Source organism: Anser brachyrhynchus, assembly GCF_964034855.1.
Source record: "Anser brachyrhynchus genome assembly, chromosome: Z".
Lineage (NCBI taxonomy): Eukaryota > Metazoa > Chordata > Aves > Anseriformes > Anatidae > Anser > Anser brachyrhynchus.
Window position 1 is genome coordinate 70,894,184 of NC_137697.1, and position 23,122 is coordinate 70,917,305.

At 55.5% G+C, this 23,122-nt stretch overlaps 2 protein-coding genes across 4 annotated transcripts; both read right to left on the reverse strand.

Annotated features, from left to right (window-relative positions):
- Positions 1-2,675: 2,675 nt before the first annotated feature.
- Positions 2,676-9,294, reverse strand: LOC308185166 (uncharacterized protein). Of its 2 annotated transcripts, XM_080572953.1 has the most exons (5): positions 6,071-9,294; positions 5,624-5,685; positions 4,679-5,478; positions 4,298-4,383; positions 2,676-3,853 (listed from the first exon to the last, which is right to left on the reverse strand). In XM_080572953.1, exons 3-5 carry the CDS (start codon positions 4,745-4,747, stop codon positions 3,691-3,693), a joined length of 318 nt encoding a protein of 105 aa, XP_080429079.1. In that variant the 5' UTR covers positions 4,748-5,478; positions 5,624-5,685; positions 6,071-9,294; the 3' UTR covers positions 2,676-3,690. The 2 variants fall into 2 exon arrangements, with proteins under 2 accessions (XP_080429079.1, XP_080429078.1); XM_080572952.1 differs by having other exon boundaries at positions 2,676-5,478.
- An 8,322-nt stretch (positions 9,295-17,616) lies between these two features.
- On the reverse strand, positions 17,617-21,862 carry LOC308185167 (uncharacterized protein). Of its 2 annotated transcripts, XM_080572955.1 has the most exons (5): positions 21,012-21,129; positions 20,565-20,626; positions 19,620-20,419; positions 19,239-19,324; positions 17,617-18,794 (listed from the first exon to the last, which is right to left on the reverse strand). In XM_080572955.1, the coding sequence occupies exons 3-5, from the start codon at positions 19,686-19,688 to the stop codon at positions 18,632-18,634; spliced, it is 318 nt and encodes a 105-aa protein (XP_080429081.1). In that variant the 5' UTR covers positions 19,689-20,419; positions 20,565-20,626; positions 21,012-21,129; the 3' UTR covers positions 17,617-18,631. The 2 variants fall into 2 exon arrangements, with proteins under 2 accessions (XP_080429081.1, XP_080429080.1); XM_080572954.1 differs by having other exon boundaries at positions 17,617-20,419; positions 21,012-21,862.
- Between the last annotated feature and the right edge of the window lie 1,260 nt (positions 21,863-23,122).

Consider the following 23,122-nt stretch of genomic DNA (forward strand, 5'->3'; position numbering starts at 1 on the left):
GTTTCCAGTGCTTTTTGGCATGAGCACATGCACTACGGCTGAGGGGAACATCTCACTGGCACAAAACCATCTCACTTCCCCCACTTGTATGGGGAAGAAGGGACAGAAATGTCCCAAGGCCTCACTCAGGCCCCTAGCTGTGGGATGTGTTGCAATGTCCCACACAGACGCACATCATCAGACACGGCCCCTTGGCCCTTTGCACCCACAGCCTTCCCCTGGGACCTGTGTCATGCCTCGGCCTGGGGGTGCGGAGAGGCCCCTGGGGGTGGCATCACACCCAGCTCCATCCGGTGTCACGAGGAAGGGGAGGACTCCGAGCGCTGGGATCCCCAGAACACTGCTCCAGGGCTCATGGCCTCCAGGGGGATTCCCAGGCCGCAGTTGTACCTGTGCACACTTACTCTCTCTGTGCTCTCCTCAGGGGCTGTGGGTCTTCGTGCCATCCTTCTGGTGCCTTCTGGCTCACAGGGCTTAGGCCTTCCTCATTCTCTTTCATCCTCTCCTTTACCTTCTCGTCGTACTCCATTCTGACACGGAAGGAAGGATGTTGGTCACACTCCAGCGGGTGGCGGAAGTTTTTCTGCAAAACCAGAAGAGAGTTTCCTAAAGAACTGCTGCAAGGAGCTGAGGCTGCCCCTCCCAGTGCACTCCTGCAGCAAATGGCGCTGAGCAGCAGCCAGCTACCCTCTCCAATGGGGTCTCCTATGAACAGCCAGCGCTTTCAAGGCTGCAGCCCTTGCTCCCGGAGCCCAGGGCAGGGACTGCCTTTTCTGCATGGATGTGTGCTTCTGCTGAGTTAGGTGCCTCGCACAGGCTCACTTTAGTCTTCAGAGCGCAGGTACTGCGGGCTCTGATCCCTTGCAGAGAGGTACAGTCTCCCGGCAGACCCGTGCCCATGCCCAGCTCACTGCTGGCTTGGCCCTTTGCTCCTTTCAGCGTGCAGGGGAGCGGGCAGACAGCAGGCCCCTTGAGTGGCCAGGTGGTGACTGTAACGCTGCCATGCCGGAGACCTGCACTGCTCCCCTCCCTCCCAAGGAGTGGGGAAATGCCTGCTGGGGGCATTTTTTTCCTGGGGGCTCTGAATGCATGCCATACCTGCCTGTGCTCCATCATCAGCCTCTGCAACGTTGAATCATATTGGTTCCACGTTGCAGCCTCAAGCTTTTTGAGCTTATGGTCCATCAGTATACGGTGCCGTCTTTCTTCTATTTTAGTACGTACAGAGCGTACTCCCTGCTGACAAGGGAAACACAACCATATGCAGGGTTAGTCTCCTGGGGCTGGGCACAGGCAGGAGCACAGAGACGGTGGGCAGCAACAGCTGCTGCTTCTGCCCTGCTCTGGAGTCTCCAAGGGCAAACGGGGCTGGCAAATAACTATGGCGTACCGGTCTTGAAGAGTCCTGAGCAAAAGCCCTGTGCTCAGGGGGCTTAGGCTGTGGATGAGCTGGAGGTTTTGGCTTCTTCAGCTCCTCGTCAGACCTCTCATGAAGTGGTGGCAATAATCTAGAAAGACACAGCAGGCTTAGCTTCTGGGAGTACACTTGGAGACCGTTTCTAAGAGCTGGGCTCGCAGCTCACACCTTAGCTCCAGCAGCACAAGGTGCTTGTGCAGGAGGAAGACCACGTCTCCACCAGGACAACAGCTGTCCCTTTGATGTTTCCAGTGCTTTTTGGCATGAGCACATGCACTACGGCTGAGGGGAACATCTCACTGGCACAAAACCATCTCACTTCCCCCACTTGTGTGGGGAAGAAGGGACAGAAGTGTCCCAAGGCCTCACTCACGCCCCTAGCTGTGGGATGTGTTGCAACGTCCCACAGAGATGCCCACCATCAGACGCGACCCCCTTGGCTCTTTGCACCCACAGCCTTCCCCTCTGGACCTGTGTCAAGTCCCGGCCTGGGGGTGCGGAGAGGCCCCTGGGGGTGGCATCGCACCCTGCTCCTTTCCATGTCACGAGGAAGGGGAGGACGACAAGCCCTGGGAACCCCAGAACACGGCTCAGGGTCTCAGGTCCTCCAGGGCTCTTCCCAGGCCTCGGTTGGGCCTGTGCACACTTACTCTGTCTGTGCTGTCCTCGGGGGCTGTGGCTCTTCGTGCCATCCCTGTGGTGCCTTCTGGCTCGTATGTCTTTGGCCTTTATCATTCTGCTTCATCCTCTCTTTGAGCATCTGATCGTACTCCTTTCTCACGATGTGGGAAGGACGTCGCAAGCACTTGAACAATTGGCAGAAGGGTCTCTGCAAAACCAGAAGAGAGTCTCCTAAAGAACTGCTGCAAGGAGCTGAGGCTGCCCCTCCCAGTGCACTCCTGCAGCAAATGGCGCTGAGCAGCAGCGGGCTACCCTCTCCAATGGGGTCTCTTTCCAACAGCCAGCGCTTTCAAGGCTACAGCCCTTGCTCCGTGAGCCCAGGGCACGGCCTGCCGTTTCTGCCTGGGGGTGTGCTTCTGCTGAGTTAGGTGCCTCGCACAGGCTCACTTTAGCCTTCAGAGCGCAGGTACTGCGGGCTCTGGTCCCTTGCAGAGAGGTACAGTCTCCCGGCAGACCCGTGCCCATGCCCAGCTCGCTGCTGGCTTGGCCCTTTGCTCCTTTCAGCGTGCAGGGGAGCGGGCAGACAGCAGGCCCCTTGAGTGGCCAGGTGGTGACTGTAACGCTGCCATGCCGGAGACCTGCACTGCTCCCCTCCCTCCCAAGGAGGAGGGCAAATGCCTGCTGGGGGCATTTTTTCCTGGGGGCTCTGAAAACATGCCATGCTCCATGCTCCTACTCCATATGCATACATAGTATTGGTCCCAGATTTCAGCTTCAATCTTTTTGAGCCTGTGGCCCATCAGTATGCGTTCCTGTCTTTCTTCTATCTGAGTGCACACAGAGCACACTCCCTGCAGGCAAGGGAAACACAACCGCGTACAGCATTAGTCTCCTGGGGCTGGGTACATGCAGGAGCACAGGGATGGTGGGCAGCATCAGCTGCTGCTTCTGCCTTGCTCTGGAGACCCCAAAGTGGAACGGGGCTGGCAAATACCTATGGCGTACCATTGTCGGAGGGTCCAGAGGAAAAGCCGTGGATGGCCGTGGATAAGCTGGAGGTTTTGGCTTCTTCAGCTCTTCCCCAGACCTCTCATGAATTGGTGGCAGGAATCTAAAAAGACACAGCAGGCTTAGCTTATGGGAGTACTTTTGGAGGCAGTTTCTAAGAGCTGGGCTCGCAGCTCACACCTTAGCTCCAGCAGCAGAAAGTGCTTATGCAGGAGGAAGACCATGTCTCCACCAGGACAACAGCTGTCCCTTTGATGTTTCCAGTGCTTTTTGGCATGAGCACATGCACTGCAGCCTATGGAAACTTCTTACTGGCACAAAAGGCTCTTGCCTTTATGTCCCCCAACTCCACCACAACACTTCTCCAGCAGGCTCACCTGGCTTGGTCACCCTGCTTGTTTTTATCCTCCTTGGTTTTCTTCTCTGCCGTCTTGGCTAGAGAAACCCTCCTCTGAGCCAGCACCACCGGGTCCAGCACACTCACTGCAAGAGAACACCACGATGTCACCTCTGTGTCTGTGCAGGGCAGCGGCAGCAGCAGAGCTGCTCAGCCGTGCCCACCCACACTCATTGCCGACCCTGGGAGCCACCATTCCTGGGGCATTTTGTCCCACACAGCTGCCTTCTCTCCCATGCCCCACACATCAACATTGGCTCTCCTGCCCTGCGAGGACGAGAGGAGAACATGCAACCCCCTGCCAGAAGCCCACTGGGACATTACCTCTTCGGCCACCCTTGCCCCAAGGCTGCGGATCTCTTTTGGGCTTGATGGAAATCGGATTGCAGTGCGGGTCCTGAAGTATAAGCCTGGAAACAGATAGACACCACTTGTCAAAAGAGGCACTGTGTTCCCTTGGTGTCCCACACTAAGAAGCTGCTGACAGGGTTCTTTGGGAGCTACTGCTGAACCTTTGGAGGACACAATGGCCTGTGCAAGCTGAGGGGCCCCACAGCCTCCAGAAGCTTCTTCCCGCGCTTCCCTCTCCTTCCCGCCAGACCCAACACAAGTCCTCCTCGCTGTCCCCTCACACCCTCCCACCACTCTCAGGGACCCTCAACTGCAGACTGGCCGCTTCATCTGCACTGCCCAGAAGGACTGAGCAGGGGGTCAGCCTGGAAGCCCTCCCAGCAACGAGCTGGTCCTGCCTCACTTTGGCAGGAGAGAAGCACCATGAAGGGGCTGCACCCAAAGCACGAGCTGGGCACCAGCTCCCCTGGCCAGCCAGATGTTGCAGAAGAGATGGCACTCACGTTGGTAGTGTGATGAAACTATTTCCACTGATACGAGTATATTTATTTTTGCCGTCAGATGCAATCATATCCGTCATCTTGGAGTCCTGCAATGGGACAGACACACGTCAGCAGAAGCCGAGGATATGGGCTCCTTGCTCCCAAAGGTAGCAAACGTTCCCACTGCTCAGGGACATGGCTGCCTCTCCAAAATCCTCGCCCCACTTTCTCCTTTGGTGTCATTAGCCCCTCACACAAACAGGCCCAGGTGCTACCGAGAGTTTGTATAGCTCCTCGAGCCTGTCTCACCCGATGGCGAGGCAGGCAAGGAGAAAGCAGTTTGAGAGAGCTTTGACAGCATTGCCAGAGCTGCCAGCAGCCCCGGAGACACGAACCACTCACCGTGAGAAGAGCTTCATACATGTTGTCTGTGTCATCCACCTCCAGCAGGAACTCAGTGTAGAAGTTCATGGTGACCACTTTTCTTCGCACAGTAAGAATGCCGATACCCTTGAAGAAGAATTCCACATCCTTTTTGTCCAGGAGGGCACCAGCGAAGAGAAGCAGGGTCTCATGGATGCACTGCTCTACTATTTCTGGTCGGAAGTGGATGTCTGAGGCAATCTGCTCAAAGTCCAGCGGAGCAAATGGTGTCTCGACTAGAAAACAACCATGAAGCAACAACGTCAGTCCCCACGCATTTCAGCAAACTCACACACTAAGTGTGGGCAGCGCCCAGCCCTCGTGCAATGCTGTGCCACGGGGAAGGCCCTTGCCAGCTTTGGCCACATCTCCAGAGCAGAGCAGATGGGGAACAGAAGGCCAAGGGAAGCTTTGCCACCTGCTACGAGCATCCAGCTAGAGGGTGGGACGAGCCGCAAAGAGGGGGCTGACTCCCAGGGGAGGGGCAGGTTCTGGGATGCTGTATGTGCACCCACACTCGGCCTGTCCATGTTGCAAGACACTTTGCTCTGCCATGGCACAGGGACGACTGCATGGAGCAAAAGGCAAGGGCTGCACAGGGAAAGCAAAGCAAAAAGCTTCTTACTAGAAATTTCGTTCTCGGCACACTTGAGCTTGTAAAATGTCATCATAAACCTGCAGGGCTTGAACACGGGTTTCTGAACAACCATAGCCTTGCCATCGGCACTAGTGGTGTCTGCTGGCACAACGGCAAAGGTTCCGATTCCAATATTCACCACCTGAAAACGCAAGCAAGAAGAGGGATCAATGGCAGTGCTGGGCAGAGCTGCAAGGGTGCTGCGTGACTTGCGGGCCCTGAAGATGGTGCTGCGTGGCCCAGGTCCAAAGGGGCAAGATGGGCCAGGGGCAGGATGTAAGGCTCACCTGCTTCCGCAACAGCTGCCTTCTGATGTATTTGGATGTACTATCCCACACTTGGCAGATTTCTGGAAAGCAAAAGACAGATCCCAAGATGCGGTGAGTTGGCAATGCCCATGAAGTCTGAACCCCCATAGCCACAGAGGTGACAGTGGTGTGTGATCAAGCTCTGCCTTGCCCTCAGCCAGCACTCGCACTGCTGGGGCAAGCTGCTGCACAGCTCCTGGACCTTGCCCAGCTTGCAAGCCCGCACTGTGCCCAGGACAGGCCTGGGGAGGAAGGGGAGGCATCAGATGCACCTTGGGAAGCACATTTGATGCACTCAGGGCTCTCCTTGCAGACGCCAGGACCCTTCAGAAGACCTTCCCCCGGCAGTGGCAGCCCCAAGCTTTCCACAGCTCATGTCCATCTTTGCGACAACAGTGCTCCCACAAGGGCCCCCCAGGGCCTTACCTTTGCTGGTGAGCTCCTTAATTAATGAAAGTTCCTCAGGCTTCAAGGGGCTGAAGAGCAGGTAGTGCTTCATCTTTGCCCCTGCCTTACAGCAGCTGGGAAAGAGGTGCTCTTCCTGCTACAAAACTCCCTTGGCTCCTCCTCCTTCTCCTCCTCAACACTTCCCAACCAGCGTTCTCTCCCACAGGCTCCCCTCGCCTTCTGCTGCTGGCAGAGCAGCTCCTGTGGAGCAGAGCAGCGCTGGCGAGAGCAACTCCAACACCTCCCAGGCCTTGCTGGGAAGTGTGGCCGGGCACGGCGGGGACGGGGTTTTATAGCTGAGCCCCATGATGTCACCCACCGTGTCACAAAGGGGCCGACACCTCATAGGCCACGCACATCTCGCCTCAGCATGGGCGGGGGACCAGAGTGAGGCCCCTGAGGCGGCGGTGCTGACGCCTCTGCCTCCATCTCTCACCTCAGCCGCCCTCCGCTTGGCAGAGAGAAACTTTGGGAAGCAGGCAAGGGAAGTGCAGCAAGGCCGAAGGAGCTTCGTGCACTCAGAACACGGCTGCAGAGCGCAAGGTAACTCTGTCAGAGGCCACAAGGAGAAGCCACCACTTTGCTTCGCGAGACAACACCGAGCCCCTCGTATATCCCAGTCGCACTGTGATGAACTTCATTCAGCACACGACGATCTACAAAGGAAGACCTCAACAGCACGTGGCACGGGAGCTGCTGCAAGGCCTTCCAACGGGAAGCACCTGGAACATGCATCCTTCCCCACACGCTCACAGTCCTAGAAGGCTTCACTAGGCAGGGCTCTCAACTTCCCAGCGCTCTGCTCAGCAAGCCCTACATCCCTCTACCCCATGAGCACAGCTGCAGAAGCAGTGAGTATGCTAAAGCCAGCCTCCTCAAGAAAGTCTTGTAGGCAGAAGGAAAGAGGAGACGGGTACCCCAGCAAAGAGCAAAGGTTCCATCAGCTCAATCCCCAACACAGGACCAGCAAGGACAATCGGAAGGGCTGGAGCTCCCTCCAAAAAAAGTAACAATGAGCCGTCATTGAAAAGAGCATGGTGCAGTGGATGGCAGGTACCAGCAGACGAGGCATGGTCACTAGCTCTGAGTGTGGCTTTTTTTTTTTTTTTGTCTTTTTTTTCCCTTCCTTCTTACTATTTTTTTTAAATTTTATTTATTTATTTATTTATTTTTTCCTGAGAGAAACACTTGCCTGTCTCTGCCTGTGTGCAGGTTTCTTACTTGGGAGACAGCGACCAAAGGTGGCAAGATTTGTTCATCTTCTTAATCTGCTGATCCTATCAGCAAAGGTTAGAGGGAAAATGGTGTGGGAGGAGAGTCGGGACCTCACTATGACTGTTCCGAGGGAAGATGTAGGGTATATAATAAATAACACACCTGTGCTGTTTTACTTTCTCTTCCCGTTGAAGTCTTATCTTTGTGTCAAGGGATGAACAACCTTTTCCTTCTTTTTTCTTACCGTATGCTGTGTTTATTCTAGTTTGCCTTGTCCTTCACAACACCGGTCCCATCTTCTCTGAATTTCCCCCGACGTTGCACTTGTGTTTAGACTGTTAGTTGTAAGGAGGACACATTTGGGACTGCACTTCCTTCTGTGAGGCTGGGTTAAGCTCTGAATTACACACTTGCTGAATATTAATAGCAGTGTGGTAGCAGCAGAGCATTTGTGCAGCTCAGTACTCAAATCTCCTTCTGCAGGGTTGCACTTCAGCCATTAGTCCCCCTGTCTATATCCAATGCCCTCTTCTTGTCTTCCAAGCCAGTCCTTTCACCACATAATTTTAAGAGGCTTATCAAGCGTGACTTCCTCCTGGTGAATCCGAGGAATCTGGGGGTGCACAGGGAGCTGGGAGGGGACACAGCCAGGACAGCTGACCCCAACTGGCCAAAGGGATGTCCCATAGCATGTGGTGCCATGTGGGACAATAACACTGGGGGGGGTTGGCGGGAGAGGCCACTGTTGCTGAGCAACAAGGTGGGCATCAGTTGGCTTGTGGTGACCAGTTGCATTGTGCATCACCTGCTTTGTTTATTCTTGTTATAGCTTTTTTTTTTCTTTTCCTTTCTTTATTCCTTTTTAAACTGTCCTGATCTCAACCCTTTTTCATCACATTTTCTCCTCACTTTCCTTTGAGTAGGGGGAGGGCGAGAGACCGGTGTGGTAAAGTTTAGCTAGCCATCACTGTGAAAGCACCTCACGGCTAACGGTGTTTTCTTTAGCTAATCAGAATTTTCCCTGCTACTGCTTGTTTTTGCTGCCTCCCATCTCTTTGCTAAACATTTCTAGAAAGACTCTGTCTCCATCTTGTTCATGACTATCGACAAGGAGCTGAATATACCTATAAGATTCCCCCTTACATTTCTCTTTTTCTAAACTAAACCAACCCAGATTTTTCATTCTGTCATATGTGACACCCCTGTAACCATCCTCGGAGACCTTAATTTTGCTCATCCCAAATTCTCAATATCTGGGTGATTCCAAACCTGGAGCAGGCATAGTCCTAAAACTGTTGAATAGGGGGGAATCAGTTTTTCCTACTGCCTATATACAATTTCCATAGATGTGTATGCACACACTACATACATACAAATGTATATAGTATGTATGTGTATATATATATAGGTATATAGGTATAGTTTGTCTGCAACGGAGTCACAGTACAGAATTTGTAGCTAAGAAAAAGCGCGTCAAGAACTGGGGCTGATTTTAGAAGGGTGTATGTGTGCCTTAATGAACAGGAGTAGTATCCGATCATGTTTACTAAAAGAAGTAGGCAGAGGCAGTGAGATTTATTCCGATGGGATTGATAGCAAGTACAGGTATTTTAAAGACCTCTAGTTTAGGCAAGCAAAAGGAATCATAGAATGGCTTGGGTGGAAGGGCCCTCAAAGGTCACCTAGTTCCAGCCCCCTGCCACAGGCAGCGACGCCCCCCACCAGATCAGGTTGCTCAGGGCCTCATCTCAGTAGTTGAGGTCAGTTGCGTCGCAGCAGAGCAGCCGCAGCCGCAGCCGCAGGCCCAGCCGCAGGCCCAGCGCCCGACCAGGAGTTACAGGGGGATCTCGGGCCCCTGCTTCGCCAGGGGTGGCCCGGGCGGCCCGGGCGGCCCGCCACAGCAGCGCAACCAGGCCGCAGCCGCCAGCTCTCAGGAGAGAGGCTGAGGGGAGCGGGCGTCGCCAGGGCAGCGGTGACCGCGGTGACTGCGCGCACGGCCTCTGCCTCGAAACAGCCTCCGGGAGGGCGGGGACGCGTCGCTGCCCACTGCGAGCAGGGAGGGGCCAGCAGCGCGTGAGTACCGCCCACACCGACGGTCACTGGCTGAGAGGAGCGGCCCCGAGGCAGGCACATCCCGCAGCTCAGCGCAGCCGAGGGGGGGATCGCGACGCGCAGGGGCGTTCCTGCATCGAGGCCTGTCCAGAACTGTGGCTACACAGGTCTCTGGCTGCAGGGAGTGCGAGAGCCTGCTGCTGCCGTGGGAGAGCGGCAGGTATTCCATCTGCGTGAGGTGCGAGCCGGTTGAAGATCTGCTCGGCACATTGGCAGAGCTGAAGGAGGAGGTTGAGAGACTGAAGGCTATCAGGGACTGTGAGCTGGAGATCGACTGGTGGAGTAGCTCCGTGGTGTGCCAGAGGGAGAGGCACCAGGGAGATACTCCACAGTTGGTGGTGGACCCCCTTCCCGGTCCCTGTTGGGCAGAGGAGGGGGACCTGAGGGATAGGGACGGTTGGGAGAGGGTCCCTGCTCCGCATCGTGGGCAGACACCCCCTCTGCCTACCTCGCGTCCCCAGGTCCCCCTAAAGAATAAGTTTGCAGCACTGGACATTAAAGGGGTGGTAAGTGGGGACGCGCAGGAAGGTTCCCCCAAGAGGTTACCAAGGACAAGGCAGTGGACTCCGTGCATTCAGACTGCCTCTGCCAGGAAAGCAAGAAGGGTGGTTGTGGTAGGTGACTCGCTTCTCAGAGGAACAGAGGGCCCTATTTGCAGACCATACCTGAGCCGTAAGGAAGAGTGCTGCCTACTTGGGGCCCAGGTCAGGGACATAACTAGAAAACTCCCAGAGCTGGTTCACCCCACTGATTACTACCCATTACTCATAGTTCAGGCGGGCAGTGGTGAAATCGCTTAGAGAAGCCTGAGAACCATGAAAGGAGATTTCAGGGGTTTAGAGCGAATAGTTCAAGGAGCGGGAGCGCAAGTGGGGATTTCTTCTATACCTTCTGGAGAGGTGAAGGACATGGAGCGGGCTAGGAAAACACAGGTAATGAATAATTGGCTGAGAGGCTGGCATTGAGACAGGAACTTTGGGTTCTTTGACCATGGGGCAGTTTACTTGACCCCTGGTCTGTTGTCAGTGGATGGAACTCACCTGTCTCAAAGGGGGAAATGAATCTTAGCGCAGGAGCTAGCAGGACTCATTGAGAGCTTTAAACTAGCTATGATGGGGGAAGGGGATAAAACAGGGCTCACCAGAGGAGGGCCTAGAAGAACAGTGCTGAAGCTGGGAGTGAGGCAGATGTCTCAGAAGTGCATCTACACCAATGCACGCAGCATGGGTAACAAACAGGAGGAGCTGGAAGTGATTGTGTGGCAGGCTAACTATGACCTAGCTGCTATAACCGAAACATGGTGGGATCACTCCCAAGACTGGAGTACTGTGATGGACGGCTACAAGCTCTTCAGAAGGGATAGACAAGGAAGGAAGGGTGGTGGTGTGGCTCTTTATATTAAAGAGTGTCTTGGTGTTGAAGAGCTTGGGGTTGGGAATGATAAAGTTGATTGTCTATGGATAAGGATCGGGGGAAGGCCTGCAGGAGTGACATTTTGGTGGGGGTCTGTTATAGACCGCCTAATCAGGATGAAGAGATGGATGAGACATTCTATGAGCAGTTTGCAGAAGTTGCAGTATCACCAGCAATCGTTCTCATGGGAGACTTCAATCCAAGAATCTCCCCAAAGCAGGAGAATGGGCCTGTGGGCCCACAAATTGTAAAACGGATGTCAAGGAAGGTATACCACAGACAGAAACCTGCTTGTCATTGCCGGCCATTGCTGCAAAGCAGCAAGCCCCTGGTGGCAGATGGTCCTCGTCAGCACTGGGAGAAGCCCTCTGCCACAGGGCCCAAGGTCCCCCTGCACGAGCTGCCCTCCACCGGGAGAGGTGGGAGGGACCATGGGAGCTGTACAGGGAGTTGCAGGGCTTCTCCTCTCCTCTTTTGTGCAAAGAAAAGGCCATGCAGGGAGCAGTGTGGTTAGTCCAGCTGGCAGCAGGCACCAGCACTCTTTATTGGTCAGGTCACCCTTTGGAAGGCGCTCTTCACACCCCTTGCTGGCAGCTCTCACACTGCAAAGGGGGCAGCACCATGAGCAGAGGTGGGAGCTTCTGCTGGAGTGTCCCTGGTACTGGTGCTGGCGCCTGCTTTAGCTTTTGGTGTTGGAGTTGATGGCTACGGCCTCTGCAGCTGGAAGCTGCAGGGCCGCTCGTGGTTTCCTGGCGTGGACGGCACGCCCTGGGCCTTCCCACGGTGGTCCAAGAGCCTTGTCTTCTCCCCTTTCCTGCAGGATCCAAAAGAAAGGCCATCAGCTTGGGTGGGGAAGAAAGGACAGTAATGTCCCAAGGCCTCACTCAGGCCCCTAGTTTTGGGATGTGTTGCTACGTCCCATGCAGACGCCCACCATCAGACATGGCCCCCTTGGCCCTTTGCACCCACAGCCTTCCCCTCGGGACCTGTGTCATGGCTCGGTTGTGGGGTGCAGAGAGGCCCCCGGGCATGGCATCGCACCCAGCTCCTTCCCGTGTTACAAGGAAGCGGAGGACTCCGAGCGCTGGGAACCCCAGCACACTGCTCCAGGGCTCATGGCCTCCAGGGCTCTTCCCAGGCTCAGCGGGGCTGGCACACACTTACTCTGTCTGTGCTCTCCTGGGGAGCTGCGGCTCTTCCTGCCCCCTCTCTGCTGCCTTCCGGCTCGTAGGGCTTTGGCCTTTCACATTCTGATTCAGCCTCTCCTTCAGCTTCTCATCGTACTCCTTTCTTAAGAGGAAGGATGGACGTCGGTCACAGTCCATAGTGTGGTGGAAGTTCTTCTGCAAAACGAGAAGAGAGTCTCCTAAAGAACTGCTGCAAGGAGCTGAGGCTGTCCCTCCCAGTGCACGCCTGTACTGAGCAGCAGGGGGCAATCCTCTCCAATGGGGTCTGCTACCAACAGCCAGCTCTTTCAAGGCTGCAGCCCTTGCTCCCTGAGCCCAGGGCAGGGCCCGCCTTTTCTGCCTGGGGGTGTGCTTCTGCCGAGTTAGGTGCCTCGTCCAAGCTCAATTTAGTCTTCAGGGCGCAGGTACTGAGGGCACTGATCCCTCACAGGGAGGTACAGTCCCTCGGCAGACCCGTGCCCATGCCCAGCTCGCTGCTGGCTTGGCCCTTTGCTCCTTGCAACAGCTCCTCCCGCACAGCAACGCGCAGGGGAGCGGACAAATAGCAGGCCCCTGCCTGGCCAGGTGGTGACCACAGCGCTGCTGTGCCGGAGACCTGCGCTGCTCCCCTCCCTCCCAAGGAGTGGGGAAATGCCTGCTTGGGGCTTTTTTTTTCCTGGGGGCTCTGACTGCATGCCATACCTGTCTTCGCTCAAAGATCTGTTTCCGTATGCTGGAATCGTATTTATCCCATGATTCAGCTTTAATTCTTTTGAGCCTGTGGGCCATTAGTATTTGTTCCCGTCTTTCCTCTCTCAGAGCACGCATATAGTACGCTCCCTGCAGGTAAGGGAAACACAACCGTGTGTAGCGTTTGTCTCTGGGGCTGGGCACAGGCAGGAGCACAGGGACGGTGGGCAGCAACAGCTGCTGCTTCTGCCCTGCTCTGGAGTCTCCAAGGGCAAACGGGGCTGGCAAATGGCTATAGCGTACCGTTGTTGGAGGGTCCTGAGGTTTATCCGGGCGCTCAGGGGGTGTAGGCTGTGGATGAGCTGGAGGTGTTGGCTTCTTCAGCTCCTTCTCAGACCTCTTGTGAATTGGTGGCTCGAATCTAAAAAGACACAGCAGGCTTAGCTTAGGGGAGTACTCTTGGAGGCCGTTTCTAAGAGCTGGGCTCGCAGCTCACACCTTAGCTCCAGCAGCACAAGGTGCTTGTGCAGGAGGAAGACCACGTCTCCACCAGGACAACAGCTGTCCCTTTGATGTTTCCAGTGCTTTTTGGCATGAGCACATGCACTACGGCTGAGGGGAACATCTCACTGGCACAAAACCATCTCACTTCCCCCACTTGTGTGGGGAAGAAGGGACAGAAGTGTCCCAAGGCCTCACTCAGACCCCTAGCTGTGGGATGTGTTGCAATGTCCCACACAGACGCCCACCATCAGACACGGCCCCCTTGGCCCTTTGCACCCACAGCCTTCCCCTCGAGACCTGTGTCATGCCTTGGCCTTGGGGTGCAGAGAGGCCCCTGGGGGTGGCATCGCACCCAGCTCCTTGCCTTGTCACGAGGAAGGGGAGGACTCCGAGCCCAGGGAACCCCAGAACACTCTCACGGTCTCAGGGCCTCCAGGGCTGTTCCCAGGCTCAGCGGGGCTGGTGCACACTCACTCTCTCTGTGCTCACCTGGGGAGCTGTGGCTCTTCCTTCCACCCATCTGATGCTTTCTGATTTGCAGGGCTTTGGCCCTTGTCATTCTCTTTCATCCTCTCCTTCAGCTTCTTGTCGTACTCCTTTCTCAACAGGCAGGAAGGACGTCGGCCACATTCCAGCTGGTGGTAGACGGGGTTCTGCAAAACCAGAAGAGAGTCTCCTAAAGAACTGCTGCACAGAGCTGAGGCTACCCTTTCCAGGGCACTCCTGCAGTAAATGGCGCTGAGCAGCAGCGGGCTACCCTCTCCAATGGGGTCTCTTTCCAACAGCCAGCGCTTTCAAGGCTGCAGCCCTTGCTCCCTGAGCCCAGGGCAGGGCCCGCCTTTTCTGCATGTGAGTGCGCTTCTGCTGAGTTAGGTGCCTCACACAGGCTCACTTTAGTCTTGAGAGCGCAGGTACTGTGGGCACTGATCCCTCGCAGGGATGTATGGTCCCTCGGCAGACCCGTGCCCATGCCCAGCTCGCTGCTGGCTTTGCCCTTTGCTTCTTGCAACAGCCAATTCCGCACGGCAACGCGCAGGGGAGCGGGCAGACAGCAGGCACCTGCCTGGCCAGGTGGTGACCAGAACACTGCTGTGCCAGAGACCTGCACTGCTCACCTCCCTCCCAAGGAGTGGGGAAATGCCTGCTGGGGGCATTTCTTTCATGGGGGCTCTGAATGCATGACATACCTTTTCTCGCTCCCTGCTCCTACTCCGTAGGATTGCATCGTATTCCCCCCAGATTTCATCTTCAACCTGTTTGCGCTCGTGGGCCATCAGTATTCTGTGCCGTCTTTCTTCCATCTGAGCACGCACAGAGCGCGCCCTCTGCAGGCAAGGGAAACACAACCGAGTGCAGCGTTAGTCTCCTGGGGCTGGGCACAGGCAGGAGCACAGGGACGGTGGGCAGCAACAGCTGCTGCTTCTGCCCTGCTCTGGAGTCTCCAAGGGCAAACGGGGCTGGCAAATGGCTATAGCGTACCGTTGTTGGAGGGTCCTGAGGTTTATCCGGGCGCTCAGGGGGTGTAGGCTGTGGATGAGCTGGAGGTGTTGGCTTCTTCAGCTCCTTCTCAGACCTCTTGTGAATTGGTGGCTCGAATCTAAAAAGACACAGCAGGCTGAGCTTCTGGGAGTACTCTTGGAGGCCGTTTCTAAGAGCTGGGCTCGCAGCTCACACCTTAGCTCCAGCAGCACAAGGTGCTTGTGCAGGAGGAAGACCACGTCTCCACCAGGACAACAGCTGTCCCTTTGATGTTTCCAGTGCTTTTTGGCATGAGCACATGCACTACGGCTGAGGGGAACATCTCACTGGCACAAAACCATCTCACTTCCCCCACTTGTATGGGGAAGAAGGGACAGAAATGTCCCAAGGCCTCACTCAGGCCCCTAGCTGTGGGATGTGTTGCAATGTCCCACACAGACGCACATCATCAGACACGGCCCCTTGGCCCTTTGCACCCACAGCCTTCCCCTGGGACCTGTGTCATGCCTCGGCCTGGGGGTGCGGAGAGGCCCCTGGGGGTGGCATCACACCCAGCTCCATCCGGTGTCACGAGGAAGGGGAGGACTCCGAGCGCTGGGATCCCCAGAACACTGCTCCAGGGCTCATGGCCTCCAGGGGGATTCCCAGGCCGCAGTTGTACCTGTGCACACTTACTCTCTCTGTGCTCTCCTCAGGGGCTGTGGGTCTTCGTGCCATCCTTCTGGTGCCTTCTGGCTCACAGGGCTTAGGCCTTCCTCATTCTCTTTCATCCTCTCCTTTACCTTCTCGTCGTACTCCATTCTGACACGGAAGGAAGGATGTTGGTCACACTCCAGCGGGTGGCGGAAGTTTTTCTGCAAAACCAGAAGAGAGTTTCCTAAAGAACTGCTGCAAGGAGCTGAGGCTGCCCCTCCCAGTGCACTCCTGCAGCAAATGGCGCTGAGCAGCAGCCAGCTACCCTCTCCAATGGGGTCTCCTATGAACAGCCAGCGCTTTCAAGGCTGCAGCCCTTGCTCCCGGAGCCCAGGGCAGGGACTGCCTTTTCTGCATGGATGTGTGCTTCTGCTGAGTTAGGTGCCTCGCACAGGCTCACTTTAGTCTTCAGAGCGCAGGTACTGCGGGCTCTGATCCCTTGCAGAGAGGTACAGTCTCCCGGCAGACCCGTGCCCATGCCCAGCTCACTGCTGGCTTGGCCCTTTGCTCCTTTCAGCGTGCAGGGGAGCGGGCAGACAGCAGGCCCCTTGAGTGGCCAGGTGGTGACTGTAACGCTGCCATGCCGGAGACCTGCACTGCTCCCCTCCCTCCCAAGGAGTGGGGAAATGCCTGCTGGGGGCATTTTTTTCCTGGGGGCTCTGAATGCATGCCATACCTGCCTGTGCTCCATCATCAGCCTCTGCAACGTTGAATCATATTGGTTCCACGTTGCAGCCTCAAGCTTTTTGAGCTTATGGTCCATCAGTATACGGTGCCGTCTTTCTTCTATTTTAGTACGTACAGAGCGTACTCCCTGCTGACAAGGGAAACACAACCATATGCAGGGTTAGTCTCCTGGGGCTGGGCACAGGCAGGAGCACAGAGACGGTGGGCAGCAACAGCTGCTGCTTCTGCCCTGCTCTGGAGTCTCCAAGGGCAAACGGGGCTGGCAAATAACTATGGCGTACCGGTCTTGAAGAGTCCTGAGCAAAAGCCCTGTGCTCAGGGGGCTTAGGCTGTGGATGAGCTGGAGGTTTTGGCTTCTTCAGCTCCTCGTCAGACCTCTCATGAAGTGGTGGCAATAATCTAGAAAGACACAGCAGGCTTAGCTTCTGGGAGTACACTTGGAGACCGTTTCTAAGAGCTGGGCTCGCAGCTCACACCTTAGCTCCAGCAGCACAAGGTGCTTGTGCAGGAGGAAGACCACGTCTCCACCAGGACAACAGCTGTCCCTTTGATGTTTCCAGTGCTTTTTGGCATGAGCACATGCACTACGGCTGAGGGGAACATCTCACTGGCACAAAACCATCTCACTTCCCCCACTTGTGTGGGGAAGAAGGGACAGAAGTGTCCCAAGGCCTCACTCACGCCCCTAGCTGTGGGATGTGTTGCAACGTCCCACAGAGATGCCCACCATCAGACGCGACCCCCTTGGCTCTTTGCACCCACAGCCTTCCCCTCTGGACCTGTGTCAAGTCCCGGCCTGGGGGTGCGGAGAGGCCCCTGGGGGTGGCATCGCACCCTGCTCCTTTCCATGTCACGAGGAAGGGGAGGACGACAAGCCCTGGGAACCCCAGAACACGGCTCAGGGTCTCAGGTCCTCCAGGGCTCTTCCCAGGCCTCGGTTGGGCCTGTGCACACTTACTCTGTCTGTGCTGTCCTCGGGGGCTGTGGCTCTTCGTGCCATCCCTGTGGTGCCTTCTGGCTCGTATGTCTTTGGCCTTTATCATTCTGCTTCATCCTCTCTTTGAGCATCTGATCGTACTCCTTTCTCACGATGTGGGAAGGACGTCGCAAGCACTTGAACAATTGGCAGAAGGGTCTCTGCAAAACCAGAAGAGAGTCTCCTAAAGAACTGCTGCAAGGAGCTGAGGCTGCCCCTCCCAGTGCACTCCTGCAGCAAATGGCGCTGAGCAGCAGCGGGCTACCCTCTCCAATGGGGTCTCTTTCCAACAGCCAGCGCTTTCAAGGCTACAGCCCTTGCTCCGTGAGCCCAGGGCACGGCCTGCCGTTTCTGCCTGGGGGTGTGCTTCTGCTGAGTTAGGTGCCTCGCACAGGCTCACTTTAGCCTTCAGAGCGCAGGTACTGCGGGCTCTGGTCCCTTGCAGAGAGGTACAGTCTCCCGGCAGACCCGTGCCCATGCCCAGCTCGCTGCTGGCTTGGCCCTTTGCTCCTTTCAGCGTGCAGGGGAGCGGGCAGACAGCAGGCCCCTTGAGTGGCCAGGTGGTGACTGTAACGCTGCCATGCCGGAGACCTGCACTGCTCCCCTCCCTCCCAAGGAGGAGGGCAAATGCCTGCTGGGGGCATTTTTTCCTGGGGGCTCTGAAAACATGCCATGCTCCATGCTCCTACTCCATATGCATACATAGTATTGGTCCCAGATTTCAGCTTCAATCTTTTTGAGCCTGTGGCCCATCAGTATGCGTTCCTGTCTTTCTTCTATCTGAGTGCACACAGAGCACACTCCCTGCAGGCAAGGGAAACACAACCGCGTACAGCATTAGTCTCCTGGGGCTGGGTACATGCAGGAGCACAGGGATGGTGGGCAGCATCAGCTGCTGCTTCTGCCTTGCTCTGGAGACCCCAAAGTGGAACGGGGCTGGCAAATACCTATGGCGTACCATTGTCGGAGGGTCCAGAGGAAAAGCCGTGGATGGCCGTGGATAAGCTGGAGGTTTTGGCTTCTTCAGCTCTTCCCCAGACCTCTCATGAATTGGTGGCAGGAATCTAAAAAGACACAGCAGGCTTAGCTTATGGGAGTACTTTTGGAGGCAGTTTCTAAGAGCTGGGCTCGCAGCTCACACCTTAGCTCCAGCAGCAGAAAGTGCTTATGCAGGAGGAAGACCATGTCTCCACCAGGACAACAGCTGTCCCTTTGATGTTTCCAGTGCTTTTTGGCATGAGCACATGCACTGCAGCCTATGGAAACTTCTTACTGGCACAAAAGGCTCTTGCCTTTATGTCCCCCAACTCCACCACAACACTTCTCCAGCAGGCTCACCTGGCTTGGTCACCCTGCTTGTTTTTATCCTCCTTGGTTTTCTTCTCTGCCGTCTTGGCTAGAGAAACCCTCCTCTGAGCCAGCACCACCGGGTCCAGCACACTCACTGCAAGAGAACACCACGATGTCACCTCTGTGTCTGTGCAGGGCAGCGGCAGCAGCAGAGCTGCTCAGCCGTGCCCACCCACACTCATTGCCGACCCTGGGAGCCACCATTCCTGGGGCATTTTGTCCCACACAGCTGCCTTCTCTCCCATGCCCCACACATCAACATTGGCTCTCCTGCCCTGCGAGGACGAGAGGAGAACATGCAACCCCCTGCCAGAAGCCCACTGGGACATTACCTCTTCGGCCACCCTTGCCCCAAGGCTGCGGATCTCTTTTGGGCTTGATGGAAATCGGATTGCAGTGCGGGTCCTGAAGTATAAGCCTGGAAACAGATAGACACCACTTGTCAAAAGAGGCACTGTGTTCCCTTGGTGTCCCACACTAAGAAGCTGCTGACAGGGTTCTTTGGGAGCTACTGCTGAACCTTTGGAGGACACAATGGCCTGTGCAAGCTGAGGGGCCCCACAGCCTCCAGAAGCTTCTTCCCGCGCTTCCCTCTCCTTCCCGCCAGACCCAACACAAGTCCTCCTCGCTGTCCCCTCACACCCTCCCACCACTCTCAGGGACCCTCAACTGCAGACTGGCCGCTTCATCTGCACTGCCCAGAAGGACTGAGCAGGGGGTCAGCCTGGAAGCCCTCCCAGCAACGAGCTGGTCCTGCCTCACTTTGGCAGGAGAGAAGCACCATGAAGGGGCTGCACCCAAAGCACGAGCTGGGCACCAGCTCCCCTGGCCAGCCAGATGTTGCAGAAGAGATGGCACTCACGTTGGTAGTGTGATGAAACTATTTCCACTGATACGAGTATATTTATTTTTGCCGTCAGATGCAATCATATCCGTCATCTTGGAGTCCTGCAATGGGACAGACACACGTCAGCAGAAGCCGAGGATATGGGCTCCTTGCTCCCAAAGGTAGCAAACGTTCCCACTGCTCAGGGACATGGCTGCCTCTCCAAAATCCTCGCCCCACTTTCTCCTTTGGTGTCATTAGCCCCTCACACAAACAGGCCCAGGTGCTACCGAGAGTTTGTATAGCTCCTCGAGCCTGTCTCACCCGATGGCGAGGCAGGCAAGGAGAAAGCAGTTTGAGAGAGCTTTGACAGCATTGCCAGAGCTGCCAGCAGCCCCGGAGACACGAACCACTCACCGTGAGAAGAGCTTCATACATGTTGTCTGTGTCATCCACCTCCAGCAGGAACTCAGTGTAGAAGTTCATGGTGACCACTTTTCTTCGCACAGTAAGAATGCCGATACCCTTGAAGAAGAATTCCACATCCTTTTTGTCCAGGAGGGCACCAGCGAAGAGAAGCAGGGTCTCATGGATGCACTGCTCTACTATTTCTGGTCGGAAGTGGATGTCTGAGGCAATCTGCTCAAAGTCCAGCGGAGCAAATGGTGTCTCGACTAGAAAACAACCATGAAGCAACAACGTCAGTCCCCACGCATTTCAGCAAACTCACACACTAAGTGTGGGCAGCGCCCAGCCCTCGTGCAATGCTGTGCCACGGGGAAGGCCCTTGCCAGCTTTGGCCACATCTCCAGAGCAGAGCAGATGGGGAACAGAAGGCCAAGGGAAGCTTTGCCACCTGCTACGAGCATCCAGCTAGAGGGTGGGACGAGCCGCAAAGAGGGGGCTGACTCCCAGGGGAGGGGCAGGTTCTGGGATGCTGTATGTGCACCCACACTCGGCCTGTCCATGTTGCAAGACACTTTGCTCTGCCATGGCACAGGGACGACTGCATGGAGCAAAAGGCAAGGGCTGCACAGGGAAAGCAAAGCAAAAAGCTTCTTACTAGAAATTTCGTTCTCGGCACACTTGAGCTTGTAAAATGTCATCATAAACCTGCAGGGCTTGAACACGGGTTTCTGAACAACCATAGCCTTGCCATCGGCACTAGTGGTGTCTGCTGGCACAACGGCAAAGGTTCCGATTCCAATATTCACCACCTGAAAACGCAAGCAAGAAGAGGGATCAATGGCAGTGCTGGGCAGAGCTGCAAGGGTGCTGCGTGACTTGCGGGCCCTGAAGATGGTGCTGCGTGGCCCAGGTCCAAAGGGGCAAGATGGGCCAGGGGCAGGATGTAAGGCTCACCTGCTTCCGCAACAGCTGCCTTCTGATGTATTTGGATGTACTATCCCACACTTGGCAGATTTCTGGAAAGCAAAAGACAGATCCCAAGATGCGGTGAGTTGGCAATGCCCATGAAGTCTGAACCCCCATAGCCACAGAGGTGACAGTGGTGTGTGATCAAGCTCTGCCTTGCCCTCAGCCAGCACTCGCACTGCTGGGGCAAGCTGCTGCACAGCTCCTGGACCTTGCCCAGCTTGCAAGCCCGCACTGTGCCCAGGACAGGCCTGGGGAGGAAGGGGAGGCATCAGATGCACCTTGGGAAGCACATTTGATGCACTCAGGGCTCTCCTTGCAGACGCCAGGACCCTTCAGAAGACCTTCCCCCGGCAGTGGCAGCCCCAAGCTTTCCACAGCTCATGTCCATCTTTGCGACAACAGTGCTCCCACAAGGGCCCCCCAGGGCCTTACCTTTGCTGGTGAGCTCCTTAATTAATGAAAGTTCCTCAGGCTTCAAGGGGCTGAAGAGCAGGTAGTGCTTCATCTTTGCCCCTGCCTTACAGCAGCTGGGAAAGAGGTGCTCTTCCTGCTACAAAACTCCCTTGGCTCCTCCTCCTTCTCCTCCTCAACACTTCCCAACCAGCGTTCTCTCCCACAGGCTCCCCTCGCCTTCTGCTGCTGGCAGAGCAGCTCCTGTGGAGCAGAGCAGCGCTGGCGAGAGCAACTCCAACACCTCCCAGGCCTTGCTGGGAAGTGTGGCCGGGCACGGCGGGGACGGGGTTTTATAGCTGAGCCCCATGATGTCACCCACCGTGTCACAAAGGGGCCGACACCTCATAGGCCACGCACATCTCGCCTCAGCATGGGCGGGGGACCAGAGTGAGGCCCCTGAGGCGGCGGTGCTGACGCCTCTGCCTCCATCTCTCACCTCAGCCGCCCTCCGCTTGGCAGAGAGAAACTTTGGGAAGCAGGCAAGGGAAGTGCAGCAAGGCCGAAGGAGCTTCGTGCACTCAGAACACGGCTGCAGAGCGCAAGGTAACTCTGTCAGAGGCCACAAGGAGAAGCCACCACTTTGCTTCGCGAGACAACACCGAGCCCCTCGTATATCCCAGTCGCACTGTGATGAACTTCATTCAGCACACGACGATCTACAAAGGAAGACCTCAACAGCACGTGGCACGGGAGCTGCTGCAAGGCCTTCCAACGGGAAGCACCTGGAACATGCATCCTTCCCCACACGCTCACAGTCCTAGAAGGCTTCACTAGGCAGGGCTCTCAACTTCCCAGCGCTCTGCTCAGCAAGCCCTACATCCCTCTACCCCATGAGCACAGCTGCAGAAGCAGTGAGTATGCTAAAGCCAGCCTCCTCAAGAAAGTCTTGTAGGCAGAAGGAAAGAGGAGACGGGTACCCCAGCAAAGAGCAAAGGTTCCATCAGCTCAATCCCCAACACAGGACCAGCAAGGACAATCGGAAGGGCTGGAGCTCCCTCCAAAAAAAGTAACAATGAGCCGTCATTGAAAAGAGCATGGTGCAGTGGATGGCAGGTACCAGCAGACGAGGCATGGTCACTAGCTCTGAGTGTGGCTTTTTTTTTTTTTTTGTCTTTTTTTTCCCTTCCTTCTTACTATTTTTTTTAAATTTTATTTATTTATTTATTTATTTTTTCCTGAGAGAAACACTTGCCTGTCTCTGCCTGTGTGCAGGTTTCTTACTTGGGAGACAGCGACCAAAGGTGGCAAGATTTGTTCATCTTCTTAATCTGCTGATCCTATCAGCAAAGGTTAGAGGGAAAATGGTGTGGGAGGAGAGTCGGGACCTCACTATGACTGTTCCGAGGGAAGATGTAGGGTATATAATAAATAACACACCTGTGCTGTTTTACTTTCTCTTCCCGTTGAAGTCTTATCTTTGTGTCAAGGGATGAACAACCTTTTCCTTCTTTTTTCTTACCGTATGCTGTGTTTATTCTAGTTTGCCTTGTCCTTCACAACACCGGTCCCATCTTCTCTGAATTTCCCCCGACGTTGCACTTGTGTTTAGACTGTTAGTTGTAAGGAGGACACATTTGGGACTGCACTTCCTTCTGTGAGGCTGGGTTAAGCTCTGAATTACACACTTGCTGAATATTAATAGCAGTGTGGTAGCAGCAGAGCATTTGTGCAGCTCAGTACTCAAATCTCCTTCTGCAGGGTTGCACTTCAGCCATTAGTCCCCCTGTCTATATCCAATGCCCTCTTCTTGTCTTCCAAGCCAGTCCTTTCACCACATAATTTTAAGAGGCTTATCAAGCGTGACTTCCTCCTGGTGAATCCGAGGAATCTGGGGGTGCACAGGGAGCTGGGAGGGGACACAGCCAGGACAGCTGACCCCAACTGGCCAAAGGGATGTCCCATAGCATGTGGTGCCATGTGGGACAATAACACTGGGGGGGGTTGGCGGGAGAGGCCACTGTTGCTGAGCAACAAGGTGGGCATCAGTTGGCTTGTGGTGACCAGTTGCATTGTGCATCACCTGCTTTGTTTATTCTTGTTATAGCTTTTTTTTTTCTTTTCCTTTCTTTATTCCTTTTTAAACTGTCCTG